At 26.2% G+C, this 14915-nt stretch overlaps 2 protein-coding genes across 3 annotated transcripts in view; both read left to right on the top strand.

Annotated features, from left to right (window-relative positions):
• Positions 1–34: 34 nt before the first annotated feature.
• Positions 35–14228, top strand: LOC122504342 (katanin p80 WD40 repeat-containing subunit B1). 2 transcript variants are annotated; one of them, XM_043615411.1, is made up of 15 exons: positions 35–334; positions 535–665; positions 2361–2705; positions 3048–3235; positions 3525–3675; positions 4235–4395; positions 4500–4624; positions 4756–4806; positions 5025–5571; positions 8308–8590; positions 8807–8986; positions 9562–9638; positions 9737–9811; positions 12872–12991; positions 13146–14228. In XM_043615411.1, exons 1-15 carry the CDS (start codon positions 301–303, stop codon positions 13276–13278), a joined length of 2601 nt encoding a protein of 866 aa, XP_043471346.1. In that variant the 5' UTR covers positions 35–300; the 3' UTR covers positions 13279–14228. The 2 variants fall into 2 exon arrangements, with proteins under 2 accessions (XP_043471346.1, XP_043471347.1); XM_043615412.1 differs by lacking the exon at positions 4756–4806 and having other exon boundaries at positions 36–334.
• The window catches only part of LOC122504343 (ATP-binding cassette sub-family G member 1-like), a 125001-nt gene continuing 123566 nt past the window's right edge, over positions 13481–14915 (top strand). The window contains exon 1 of the mRNA XM_043615413.1: positions 13481–13606. The gene's annotated coding sequence lies outside the window, so the exon portion shown is untranslated. The remainder of the gene's footprint in view (positions 13607–14915) is intronic.

The following is a 14915-nucleotide window of genomic DNA, read 5'->3' as shown; positions in this document are numbered from 1 at the left end:
CCAATCTTCCCACACGAGAAAGCAGCTAACTTCAGATAATAAAATACAGAAAGTGAGAAAAATATTGAGTATGCATGTTATCTCAATTTTTGTCAAATTTTCGGATAAAACACGAGTTTTGAGTATTATTTATTGAAAATGTGGTTATATTACTGAACAATTAAGGTGTGTGAGAAATTTGAAGGATTAGAAATGTCACATATAAAGTTGGCAAAGAAAAAATCTTACATCTGTAGACGGACACCAATTGTTGTTACTGCCAAATAAGTCCTTCACTTTAGAGAACTTGATGAGCCAAGAATGGCTTCGTCTACAAGAAAATCCTGGAAACTCCGTAAGTATTTCAAAATCTTCTATGCATTTTTTTAACTTTCTTAATTGTACGTTAGAGAAATTATCATTAACCTATTGTAATTGTTTCACAAGGACTATTATCTTGTTATGAAATCTTCATCATTTAGATCCTTTTAAGAGATGATGAATTTGCTGGAAGGGGAATATTTTGTTTTTATTTTCATATTTTCAATTTTACAGAGGAGTTTGTTGCACATTCGTCGATGGTTAATTGTCTCTCATTGGGGCACAAGTCTGGACGTGTTATGGTTACTGGTGGCGATGACAAAAAAGTGAATCTATGGGCAGTTGGAAAACAGAATTGTATTATGGTAAGATGCTATGTTTCTTTGTAATAAGTTTAAAATTAAAATCGGGAAAATAATTTTCTAAATGTTTGTATCTTTGGAAAAATATTAATATTTATAATTAGTTGCAAATTTGTGATGGTATTTAATTTTTTGATAGTATTTCTAATATTTGGTGACTTTTTCCAAATCGATATTTTCTTATCTAGCTCGTGATTTTATTTTAACAAAAGGATTAAGCAAGTTGGAAAATAAATCTTGATATCGTAAATCGCTTCTTTTGAAATCAATGGTCTTATCTGTAAAATTACCTTTGGGAAATTGTGAAGCAATACTTGTATCAATTTCCTTTTTTTTATCTATTTTGTATAAAAATATTTATATTTTTTCCGTTTTTAAACTACATTCTCTATTTTCAATTTTATTTTCTTCTATTTCTATTTCTTCTTCTATTTTAGAAATTTGCCATTTTTTTCCTTTTTTATTTTCCTGAAAAACATTGAAATTTGTTGTTATTATTTTTCGAAAATGAAATCCCGATATTTTATTGACCATAAAATGGTAAATTTATGTTTTCCTTTTTATGTAAAAATAAATCAATGCACAGCTGTTAATTTAAGAGGAAAAAAATGTTTTAATTGCAGTAAAGCAGAAAAAATGATGCGTTTCTTTTCAAGGAAAACCACTTTTCAAATTTACATTAACATTGACCTCTAAAATCTCAATGTTATGAGTAAACTTTTCCTTAATTAATTCAAATGAGATACAGATACAGATACAGAAACTTGATTTTCATTGAGAAAATTTGTTACTTTTAATTAAATTTCTACAAATATTGGAAAAATGTGTTTTTCCTTTTTGCGAAATTTTGTGGAAAATTTTTTTTTTTCTAATTTTTTCTATAAGTCTTCTCTTGTGTATTGAATTACAATGAGAAAATTTTGCATAATGATGCTTGAAGAGTATAATTTACATAATTTCAAAGAGAAGAATTATTGTTCAAATATTTAAAAAGGAGTATAAACAATTCGTGATTATTTTTATTTTAACGTTTTATTTTCATACACGAGACAAGTATATTTTGAAATATGTCAAATATTGATAAATGAGAATAAGATAATATTCACTGGATTGTTCTTTTTTTATTTATAAATATATAAACTTTTTTTGTCTTAAAACTTTTATTTTCTTTATAAGAAGGCTTTTAATTCTTCAAACAATTTCTATTCTTTACGATGTAATTTTTATTCTTTACAGTGTTATTTTTATTCTTTACAATGCAGTTTTTATTCTTCACAGTATAATTTTTAATCTATAGTATAATTTTCATTCTTTACAATACAATTTTTATTTTTTAAATACAATTTTTATTCTTTACAGTATAATTTTTAGACTTCATAATATAATTTTTCTTCTTTACAATACAATTTTTATTTTTTAAATACAATTTTTATTCTCTACAATCTAATTTTTATTCCTTGAAAAAGTAATTCTTTATTCGAACGGACGTTAAATCATTTTTTATTCTTCTGATAACTATTTAATTTTTTCTCTTTATTAATTTAGTTTTCTTTATTTATTTTTTGTCCTATTAGCCACATGTACATTTTTTTCTTTGTCCTCTTCTATTTTTTGTAATCAACATACATTCTTATTTGGTATGAACTGAATTCTTGTTGCGTTGGTTTGAAATAAAATTTCGTAATTGTGTTTTTACAGAGTTTAAGTGGACACACAACACCAGTGGAATGTGTAAGATTTGGTCAAACTGAAGATTTAGTATGTGCTGGCTCACAAACTGGTGCATTGAAAATTTGGGATTTAGAGCACGCTAAATTATCGCGGACACTCACCGGTCATAAATCAGGAATTCGTTGTATAGATTTTCATCCATATGGCGAATTAGTTACGTCCGGAAGTACTGATACTGCTATCAAATTGTGGGATATCAGAAGAAAAGGTTGTATATTTACTTATAAAGGACACAATCGGACTGTAAATAGTTTAAAATTTAGTCCCGATGGTCAGTGGATTGCAAGCGCCGGCGAAGAGGGAATGGTGAAGGTCAGTATCGAATTCTGAAGGTTAAAAAAATGGAAATGCATTTTTAGTTATTGTATTAATTATGTTTTTAGTTTTATATATTTTTTGTTCTTTTATTCTTTTATATTTTTAGTTTTTTGTATTTTTTGGTTTTTTATACTTTTAGTTTTTATTTTTTATTTGCTTTTTTTATTCTTTTAGTTTTTATTTTTTATTTAGTTTTTTATTCTTTTAGTTCTTTAAATGTTTATTTGGTTTCTTTATTCTTTTAGTTTTTTATATTTCTTTGATTTTTTTGTACTTTTTAGTATTTTTTTTTATTTTTCAGTTATTATTTTTATTTATCTTAAAATTATTTTTCAGCTATGGGATTTAAGGGCAGGTCGGCAATTGAAAGAATTTTCGGGACATAGAGGTTCGGCGACGACTGTTGAATTTCATCCACATGAATTTCTACTGGCTAGTGGAAGTGTCGATAGAATTGTACATTTTTGGGACTTGGAGTCGTTTCAACTTGTGTCGTCAAGTGAACAAAATAATTCTGCTATTCGGTAAGGGAAAAATTATCATCAATATTTTTCTTCTTTTAATTTTAACTCTTAAATCTTAAATCTCTTTAATCTTTTAATTTTTCCTCTATTATCTAAATTCAAGGTTGTTACAGGTTTCTTCATTTTATAAAATTTTAAATCCCCTGTGAAATTTAAATGATTCTACTTCAAAATTCTGTCTGTAAATCAAGGAATTTCCAGGGAAAAACAAATTCAATTTTTTGTGTCAAACCTGAAATTATTTACGCGTCTTTTCTACTTGGAAATTAAAATTTTTTTCTTTTTTCAGTTGTCTTTTCTTCAGTTCTGGAGGTGAATGTCTTTACGTCGGCAGTCAAGACGTTCTAAAAGTTTACGCTTGGGAACCGGCGAGAACTTTGGATACGATTCCAACCGGTTGGGGAAAAGTGCAGGATATTGCAATCGCACAAAATCAACTGGTAATTTGATCTACAAATGACTTTTTTCTATTTTTATTTATTTATATTCAATATTCTCTTTTGAAAAACTATCAATATTTAAATTTTACTTTTACGCCGATTTTTCTATTAATATTATTATTATTATTATTATTTATTTATTTCTTTGACAATACAATACATTGTTTCTTGTCTGTTAAAGCCTCATTCACATTTCACTATTTACATGCCAACAATTAAAACGAAGGGATTTTCCATAATAATATGATAAACTATGATAAACTTCTTTTAAATAAACTACAATTCACTTTCCAAAAGAGAACTGATTTCATTTAATATTTTGCAAATGTCTTTGTCTATTTTTTGATTTAACTTATTCACTATTTTTTTCCTCCATTCTTCTCTTTCACTGCCGTTTCTCCATTTCTTTAGCAATTTTTTTTTCTATTAATAATTTCCTATTATAAACTATTGTATCTTTTATGATAAAAAATTTTTCGAATATAAAAATAAAATTTTAATTCGAATAATTTTCATATGAAAGCAAATATTAAAAATTTACTTTTAAATTTCAAAATAGATTGGCGCAAGTTGTCATATGTCGAGTGTGGTTCTCTACGTTTGTGATATTAAGAAACCAGTACCAGGCGGAGATCTCTCGGGTGGATTATCCTTCAGTCATGGAAATTCACTACGAAAAAGTTTTTCCAAAGAAAAGCCTCCTGACCTAAAAAAACATACGTATGTATCCACAAAAAAAGTAGAAGTAGAAAAATTAAAAAATAGATTTTAAACTTCCTTAGAATAAACTTTTCTGACTAATAATCGAAATGGATTTTTTTCAGCTTGAATGTAAAGACAATTGAAGAAGTCAACGATAAATCCGGAACTGATCCTGAAGATGAAGTGACGTACGCTGAAATACCAAACGTTTCGGATTATCAGGACATTTTTCAACCGAATCGATCACGTGAGTTTTGAATTTTACGAAATTGCACAATTTCTTCCAATGTGTGTTTATCCAGCAAATTGTAAATTGTTCTGCTTATTGTGCTTAATAAATGTTTTTTTGTGAATGAGCATGAGCATGATGTGTTTCAGTGTCTCGCACACCGCCTCCAGAAAAAGAGTTTCTTGATCCCCAAGAAATTGGTAAGTCACTTGTGTCGCACGCTTAGATCTCACGAAAATTCCAAAATATTGTGATTCTTGTTTTTTATGTTTATTTTCAATGTTTAGTCTTGTGTTTGTCTCTTTGTAAATAGAATATTTAGTTCTTAAAATATTTAGCTCTTCAATATTTAGTTCTTACAATACGTAGTTCTAAAAATAATTGTCTTTATCTGAAGAAAACCTTTTTTTTATTTTAGATCCGGCGCAACCGCAAATTTTGAGAAATTTGTCCAGCTCAATGTTAGACTTAAATAATGAGGAAGCGGACGATGAGAGTAAATCGAAATCCCTACCACCACCTCCAGTTTCCACGTTGACAAAATCACTACCGGTACGTGTTCATCCGATAAAATCATCACCTCCTTTACATAGAAATGTGATAACTTCCACGAGTCAAATCAAAGCCAATCTCCAAGCTAATAGTCTGGCTGGCAATAGAAATTCTAAGAATCTTGTACCTATTCCACCGATGAGACAGAGTATCACTCCATTGCCTGGAAAGAAAAGTATTCCGAGTGTCACGAATTCATTGCATACAATTGGTTCGTCGCAACCTCTTGGTCCGCAGAGATCGAATTCAACACTAACACCTCGAGTAGCGCCAATGGCCGCCGTTGCACCTGTGATTGACGATGCAAAATTGAAAAGTCGTGTTCCTAGTCCAGATTCTCCAAAGCAGTACCTGAAGAGACAAAGCAGCTGTAAGGAAGGGGAACAAGGCTATGAGAGCGATTATCCTGTACAGTAAGTAGTTTTTTCTTTTTCTTAAAAAGAAGATCAAAATTAGATGACAATTTAAAGTCGTCAAAAATAAAAGAAATTTTATAGCAATAAAAAACCTGAGGTGAAATTTTACAAAGGAGGAAATACTTAGCAGGGTCGACACAGGTTAGGAATCTCAGGAAAAAGTCAGGGAATTTTAGCAAAAGTACTGGAAAAATATTAAATTTTTAGAATTTCTAAGAAAATTGTTTGCCTTAGAAACTTTGAAATCACCACGAATTTTAATAGAAAACCTTAAATATATTTTTTTTTTCTGACAATTATAATTAAACTTGATAATATTTTAACTAGCAAATTTTAAGCTTGAAACATGCTATTCAATTTATTATTATTATGTAAATTACAAAATTCTTTAATTTTAAATATAACATTTTTGAATACATAATTAGAGAATCAACATTTTTTAAATTAACTTATTAAGTACATAATTATTTTCAAAAATTTTAATAATATTCTTCGCAAGAATTCAGTTATTTTTATAAATAGTAAAATTCTTTACAGGAATTTTCTATCAATAATTTTAATAAAATTTAATAGTAAAATTATTAATTACAATTATTGACAAAATCGATTATATTAAAAAAATTAAAGAAATTTTTCGAAAGAATTCAATTATTGCGAAAACCTTTAATAGTATCTATTCTTCGAAAAAATTAAATTATTTTAAATATTTTAATAAAATTCCTTAAATAAATTAGATTATTTTAATAAATTGTAATAAAATTCTCAGACGAATTTAATTATTTTCTAAAAGTTTTAACAAAATTCAATAATTAAATGTTTAATTTCAAATATTGACAAATACGATTATTTTAAAAACGTGAAAGAAATTCTTCATAAAATTCAATTACATTCAAAATTTTATTGAAATTTAATTAAAATTATTAAAGAAACTCCATTGTTTTTAAAATATTCAAAGAATTTCTACAAATTATTAATTCCTTGAAAAATTTAACTTCTTAATTCCAAAAATAATTTAATTTTACTTTAATTGCGTTTACAATTTTTATAAATAATTGAATTTCAAAAGGTTTTTAATTGAAATTTTGGAAAAATTTGAATTTTAAATAATTTGAATTATAAATTTTGTAGAAGTTAGTGATTTGAAAAATTATTATTGTAATTTTTTTAAAATGATTGAATCTTTGAATACATATTGAATTCAAAAATGTTTTAATAATTAAAATTTAATAAAATTGAATTATAAACAGTAGATTAAAAAATTATTTCTGGTGAACTTTCTTTTTTTCTTTGAATAATTGAATTCTGAGAGAATTTTTTCAAAAGTTTTTAAAAATAATTGATTTAGAAAATATTTTAATTAATAAATTCTAGAGAATAATTGAATTGAAGTTATGGAAATAATTTTTGAGAAATCACAGCAGCAATTTTTATAAATTGTATTTCAAAACTTTTCAAATTAAAATTTTAGATGAATTTGAATTTTAAATCATTTTAATTGAAATTCTGAATAAGCCACTTTTTGAAAAATTTTGTTAAAATTAGTTGAAGTTTTGATTTATTTAATTGAAAATTTTTTTAAAATTGAATTGTGAACAACTGGATTTGAAAATTATTTCAGGTGAATTTCCTTTTTTTTAATACTTTAATTCTCATAGAACTTTCTTAAAAATTACCTGTTTATGCAATAAATAAAGAACTAAATAAAAATGATTTAAAATAATTGATTTTGAGAAGAATTTTAGTTAAAAATTCCAGAAAATAATTGAATTAAAATTATGAAAGTAATTTCGGAGAAGTTATAGAATCAATTGTTATAAATAACTGAATTTGAAAAAGTTTCAAATTTTCCCAGCAATCGTGTTTAGAGATAATTTAGAAAATAAATAAATAATTATTTTGTTGGTATTTAAATAATTTCTTTTGTTTTAATTTTTTAAAACTGAAACAAAAAAATGGAAAATTAGTAAATAAAAAACAACGTAGAAAAAAGCAGTAAACAAAAAAACATTTTGCAATATTCACTTTGAATATCAAATAATTTCTTTAGGTTAGTTATCAAAATTCTTTTAAAATTCTAATTTTAAAATGCCTTTTTACAGTGATTATCAGGTATGAAAATACAATTTACATAAAAATAAACCAACTAATTATATAAGACAATTGAATATTGAAATAAATTATTCATAATTTTTGTAGACTTGAACAAAATTCCATGATTATATCGTAAAAATAGTATACAAGAAAATATTTTTAAAAATATTTAAATTTCTCTTTGGCTTTCAAATGACGAATTTTACTTTTGAAAATTTACATTGAAAGCACTTTAGGGAATAAAATTTTGATTAGAGACGAAAAATTTTTAAGGAACTCTTTCCCAAATTACTGTAGATTCCTTGGTACTTGGAATTCAAGAAATTTTTACTGGTATTTACTAAAAGAAATTTGGACATTCATATGGGATCTTCTGTGGAATTTCTGGTAGTCTAACAATCAAGTCACATTCATATTTATACTTTTTATAAACAATAGTGAAAGAAAATTATTTTTTGTTTGAAAGAAAAAATTTTTTTTTTTTGTTTTAAAGAGATTTATTTTTACAATTATGAAAACTTAATAAATAATTTAACTTCTTTAATTTAAATAACTCTGAATAATTTTATAACAGCAATTATTAATTGTATTCGATCAAAATTGATAATGTGGTTTGTAAAATTGTCTTCTATTTGCTTTTAGGATTAACAATATAAGACACAGTCCCTCGGATCCCGCATTAAATAGGCCTAGTACAGCGCAGTCGAGAACGTCGATAGGTCGAAATTTTGTAAATTCTTCGCCATTATCGGCGCGAAATATTTCGACGACGAGGAAAACAAATAAGGCGCAAGTTGCGCCTAATCAGAAGACAGACACCAGAATCGCTCAATTAAGGCCGACGATAAATAACGTTGAGAAGGAAGAATTCGTTCCGATGACAGCGAATAGGCCTTACGGTTTGGATATGGAAACATTTTTACCGGTGAAAAAATATTCTTTCTTCGATAATTAATTAATTTTGTTCGATAATTTATTAATTTTTCATTCAAGACTCTTTAAATTTTATACTTATAATTTATGAATATTTAAATTTGTTGTTTTTTTGTTTTCTTTTTCTCTTTTCTATTTTTCTTTATTGAAAAACGAAGTCTATGTAAGCGAAATGTATAAATAATTTTGTGTGGGTTTTTTTTTCTAGAATAACTATAAAGAAACATCGGCATTGGTTTATTCGCAAGTTGGAGTTCTCGCTGAAATGTCCGAAGCCGAAGTCCTCAGTAGCATGATGAGAGGACACGAATCCATGATGGCTGTTTTAACAAATAGACATCGCTCGTTACAAATAATTTATTCGCTTTGGCACAATAAAGATCTCAAGGTGAGTGTTGCATTTGTAATTATTTGAATTTCTAAAAATATTTCTAAGAGTAATAGTTTTTTTTCTTAAACCGAAAAAGATTAATATTGTGTTCGAAATTAGTAGAAAAAAAAAAAATTAGTACACATTTGTATAATATTTATGTTCCTAAATTTTCGAACGTTTAAAATGAACGACGATATTTTTTGGTACTTCTGTTAATGTACATCTTTCTGCAAAAAATTATTTTATAACGAAATTTTCAAAGTAAAAATTTAATTTTCATTTTTTTCGTTCTAGTCTATAAATTTTAGAAAATATTTACCCAAAAAAATCTCGTTATTTAAACGATCAAAACTTTAGGGAAATGAATATCTGTAGAAAATATTTTTTTATCTAAACATAAGTTTATCGTTTTCTATTTTTGTCATTTAAATAATTTACTTTCAGTCAAGTCAAAATTCAGCAATAAGGACGATTTTATTTTTTTCAGTTTGAATTCAATTTTTTTTTATTGTCACTAAATATTATTAATTATTAATTTATTTATAAAGAGACAAGGGAAAATTTTATCATTACAAATTTTGTCATTACAGTCTGCAATAGACTCTGCAGTTGCAATGAATGATTTATCAGTAATTGTAGACCTATTAGGAATCCTTACATTAAAATCGTGAGTAGATTTTCATCTTTAATTTTACACTTTTTCATTGTGTATCTACATTTAATAAAAACTTCTCTTAATTAAATTTCTATTCTAATTTTTTAAAGGTCGATTTGGAATCTGGATCTTTGCAATTCTTTTCTGATTCCAATCAAGGATCTTCTTCAAAGTAAATATGAAATGTGAGTAGAAAACTAAATAAATAAGTAGTAGAAGTAGAAAAAAAAGGAAAAAAAAGTAATCGAACAATTTTTATATTTTATATTTTTAAGTAAAATTTATAATAAATAATCAATTTAAAATTAAAAATCAAGTCTTAAATTAAAAATCTGACAGTTCGTGGATCAATGTTTTATAAAAGACAAAAAAATATTTATAAGGTAATAAACTAACAATAGAAAGACTTTTGTTTTCGTTTATGGCCTTGGCACTTTGTGTTTCTTTGAAAAAATATAAAAATTCACGATGCCCAACATAAAAATTGGTAATACGACTCGGAAGTTTGCGGTTTCATATTTTCTTCTTTTGTTTCTCAAGCGCAGCATCCTTTCTCATCTGAAAATAATTTTTTTACGACTATTGTTTGAAATTCAATTTCATATTTACTGTCATCTTTTATTTTCAAACAATTTGTCGATTAAAATTACGAAAATTTTAATTTATTTCAAATTAAATTTAAAATATAATCAGATTTTTAAAATTTTATATTTACTGTCATCTTTTGTTTTCAAACAAATTTAATAAATTTATTTCATTGTATACTCTTTTAAAAAGTCTAGAAATTCCATAACAAAACTTTTTTGCTTTTTTGTTTTCAAACGATTTGTTGATTCAAATTATGAAAACTAATTTATTTAAAGTTAAAATAAAATTAAAATAGAAAAATAAGCTGTATTTGATATTAATATTATTTGAAAATTATCTCTAAAATAATTTACATACGTAAATAAAAAACAATATGATTGAATACATATTAATAATAAATTAACAATTAAAGTCAAAAAAAGAACATCAAAATTGGAATAAAGGGAGAAAGTTGAGAAATAAAATAAGAAAATTATTTTTTATTCAAATAGAAAAGAAAATAGTTATTGTAAACATTTTATCAATGGTATTTATATATTTTAATCTAAAAGTGGATAAGGTTCTCTCCTAAACGCCCCTTTTCTAAGTGAACCCTTTTATAAATGCTTTTCACACCCCGCACGCAAATTCGATGGCAAACAAAGTGGTCCGGTTGAGAGGGTACTTGGATGTAAGATCATAATTTTCATGCAGCATGCCGTATACTATATTCGAAAAGTGTATTTCGTGTCATTTGTGTATGGGAATGGCTAATTTTAACTGCGAATTGATCCACGAACGTTTGTACAGTTGAAAGAAGGGTCGCAATAATTAGCCAAGACAATGAAAGACGCACTGACAGATGCAAATTTGCGTTCGATACTCTTCTTTATATTTTCAAATCTATTGTTCAATATTGAAATTCGAACAGTACGAAGCACACATGACACTCTTTAAATTTCCTCCTTTCGATTTTGAATAATGCAAAAAAAAAACTCATCCCCATTCTGTTTTCAATTTTCTCATAGCTGTCACTTTTAAAAAAAATTGACAAAAATCTTTATTTTCTTTTCGATTTTTTTCGCAATGAAAATAATTTTTACTTAATCTGTTTTTTGATTTTTTCTTAATGAAAATAAAATTAACAAAAAAAAAAAAATTTATTTTTAAATATTTAAAATAAAAATTAACTTTACAAGAACAGAATTATTGTCAAAGTACGATTTTTAATAATGATTTGAAAATGAGTAATAATTTTCAATTTATTTCGCTATTTTGTTTGGAATTGGAATCCCTCTTGAAAGTTGGATAATTATCGTTCGTTCGGCAGCTGTTCTTGTATTTTTTTTTTATTTTTCCTTCTCGAGTTTTTTTTTGCTCTTTTACCTACTGTCCTCGGGAGCATGATTCGAATCGAAGAAGTATATAATTTTGTATTTTGTTTACCCTATTATAATATAATTATATCATACGCTGTAGAATTTGATGGCAGATTCAACGTAGCATGTAAATAGTAAATAGCGATGACTTTAGATGAACAGTTTGGGTTTTTAACCATACTCGTCATTTTTACGCTTCGTTCGTCATGCCATCGTTGTAGGTCTCAGTTAGCTCGTGAGAAAAAAATCCAATGAATGTAAAACTATCGTTTAGACGCGTGCCGTTTATATATTCTCTTCTTGAAAAAGAAAAGGGTTTTCTTCATTCTCTGTCACAATTTCTGAAAATTATTAAATATAAATAATAAATTTTTTTATTATATTAAATAATACATTATTTTATTATATTATTAAATAATAAATTTACTAGTTTTTGAAAGTATGATTATTTTTACACTTTCATAATTCTTATTCTCTTATCTTTGATATTTTTAATCTTGGTTAGTGAAAAGTAGTGAGTAGAAAAATTTTTATCAACTTGGCAAATAAATTTCTGATTTGTGGGAATTTTTTTTCTTTATTTAGTTGAAAATCTCGATTGTTTAGTGATTGGGGAAAAGAAGGCTTCGCACGAAACTGAAGAATTTAGCCCGGGTGGTGATTCGATGCGCTGATTCAAATGGGAGCTGACAAACCCTTTTTTCATCGGCAAAGAGAAACGGAGCGAGCCGAATTTCAGCGTAGTTCGCGTGCCTCGTTATTTATTGTGATCGTTATAACATAATAAGGCCCTGTAGAAAATAATAGTCCGTAACAAGATGGGAGGGCAAATTTTTACTGTCCAGCAAAAGCGTTTCCTTTTATGTTATATTCCGAGTTAGAAAAAATTATCGCCAATGATCCGAATTATCAAGCGTGTTTGATTTTTATTATTTATCTGCCCCCCCTGAAGAAAGTCCCGAGATTTATCGCTTTCGGCGCAAAACGACGAGCATTTGTCCTAAAATGTTAAAATTACGACATTTTTATTTTAGTGACAAAAATATTTTATTGGTATTTTTTTTCTTTGTCGACCGCAGAAATTATTTTCGCAAAAATATATTTATCCAACTCTAAAGGAAGAGCGAACTTTAATTTTTATGTCGATCATAAACAATTTTGTACAAAATAAAATTCTTTCATAATGATAGGGGCGAAATATCTCGAGAATTCTATTTTTTCTATTCAAGGTTCAATTGGAAAACAATTTTTTTATGAATGTTTCGATAATTTATTAATTCGATTATATTTTTTATTCAGGTATGTTACTGTTGGATGTTCTGCCCTGAGACTGATTCTTCGAAATTTTGCGCCAGTTATCAAATCAAATGTGGAAGCGCCTCTGCATACGATCGGCGTTGACGTGTCCCGAGAAGAGCGGTAATTAAATTAATGGATTTTTAAATTTATTATTTTTGTATTTTATTTCTTTTCTATTTTTTTAGTTTTCAATTTGAATTTTTTTTTATTTTCAATTTGACTTTTAGTTACTTCTCAATTTGAATTTATTAAAATAAAAAATTTCCACTTTCAGGTACCACAAATGTCATTCATGTTACGAGAAGCTCATGACAATACGAAGTGTGATATTAAAAAAGATCGCATTGCCAGGAAAATTGGGCGCCTCTTTTCGCGAGCTCGACGAACTGATGAAAACAATCGAGTGACCAAAGTTACGATCATGTTCCACTAAATTAAGTCGCCAAATTATTTTTATTACTCCGAGAAATCTAAGCTGTCGGAGATAAAAGCAAACAAAACAAAAAAAAAGGAAAAAGGAAGGAAAGAAGAAAAATACAACAAGTCTGCCAAGAGATAACGAAGTAACGAAGTCAAATCGCCGTATTCCATTGTGTCTGAGAAAGCATTAAATTCGTTCTCTTCGTCGTCAAATGCCATAAACAAAAAGAACCTACGTCGGCGCTTCGCTACAAAAGAATGAACTTCAGGATAATATTCAACTCGTTTCAAAAGCGATCGTTAAACGTATATACGGTAAGATACAAAAACAACAAAAATTACAAAAAAAAAAACACCATTTCTTCATATATTTATCAAAATATTTTGCTCCGAGCAAATTTTTGGTCTTGCCAATTTTTATTAAAAAAAAGGAAATTTAGTCCTAATTAATTTTTTTGATATCTCGATAGTGATAATATCGTGATAATTTTAACGACTAACTACAAATTTCTCATTTTAGAAAATTAAAATCCCTGTTTTTTTTTAATTATTTATCTCACCAGTAAAATCTCTTGAATCGAACTGAAAAAAACTAAAAATATTACTAAAAAAATATTAAACAATCCTAATAATATGGATAAACATTATACTAAAAAAAAATGATTTTTTATAATGAAAAACTGTTCGTTTCGAGTGATTTTACCTAAATTAGAATATTGCGGCCATAACTTAAATGTTCGGTTAAAAGTTATCAATGAGTCTTGGGCGAAAGGGCAATCTCAATAAGGAAGAAAGACTTTTTTTTATATATATATCTTTTTTGTCGTAAAGCTCTCTTTTTATTTTATTTTAGTCTCGAATTTTTTAACTATTTTAATTTAAATATTTGGCGAACTGTTCGGAACAAAAATTTCGAAAGTTTTTTTTAGCAAAATATTAATTTTAATTTAGGAAAATTAAAAATTTGTTTTTGAAATTTACACTCTAGGGGAATGATTTGAAATTTTATTTCGAATTTAGAAATTTTCTTCGATAGAAATTTTTTTTAAAAATTGAATTAATAAATTTTAATTTCAATGAATAAAATCAATAAAATTTAGTAAAATTAATAAAATTAATAAAAATTGATAAAAATAAACAGAAAATCAATTATTAGAGAATTATGTCGAATAATTGAATAAAATCTTTTTATTAATTAAATTAACGATAAGTTTGTTTTTTATATAATAAATTTTACTATTTGACTGCTAATTTAAAAATTTATCCATGAAGCAATGGCTTCATTATAATTTGTTTAAATTTTAACGTATCGAACAAGGCTTACATTTTTTTATTATATACAATTTTCCAAAAAAGAAATTATCGAGTATTGATAAAAAAAAATTTCAGTGAAAATATCTGAAATAGAAACTTCTTTTTTGAAGACACGCCTGATCGATTCCGAGAGCGAATCAAATTGATCGTTCACGTACGATTCACAATGTCTTTGCTCAAAATATATAATTTTTTTTCTTTTCAACTCCGTATTCGATGATTTTGTCCTGGCTATATCTTTTACCGAACTCTTATTTTTCTTTTTGTCTTTTTTTGCACGCATAATTGTTTGGGTTCGAGTAGAAAATGT

The sequence above is a fragment of the Leptopilina heterotoma genome, unplaced genomic scaffold (genome assembly GCF_015476425.1).
Source record: "Leptopilina heterotoma isolate Lh14 unplaced genomic scaffold, ASM1547642v1 Lhet_292, whole genome shotgun sequence".
Taxonomy (NCBI): Eukaryota; Metazoa; Arthropoda; class Insecta; order Hymenoptera; family Figitidae; genus Leptopilina; species Leptopilina heterotoma.
Note: the sequence above shows the minus strand (reverse complement) of the source record. Positions and strands in the feature narration are given on the sequence as shown.

Excerpts from the sequence above, each read along its gene's own strand:
- LOC122504342 (XM_043615411.1), top strand. The coding sequence starts at position 301 with ATGGCTTCGTCTACAAGAAAATCCTGGAAACTCC. Across the intron at positions 9,639-9,736 it reads GGAATCCTTACATTAAAATC|GTCGATTTGGAATCTGGATC; the intron begins GTGAGTAGATTT and ends AATTTTTTAAAG. Across the intron at positions 9,812-12,871 it reads CTTCAAAGTAAATATGAAAT|GTATGTTACTGTTGGATGTT; the intron begins GTGAGTAGAAAA and ends TTTTTTATTCAG.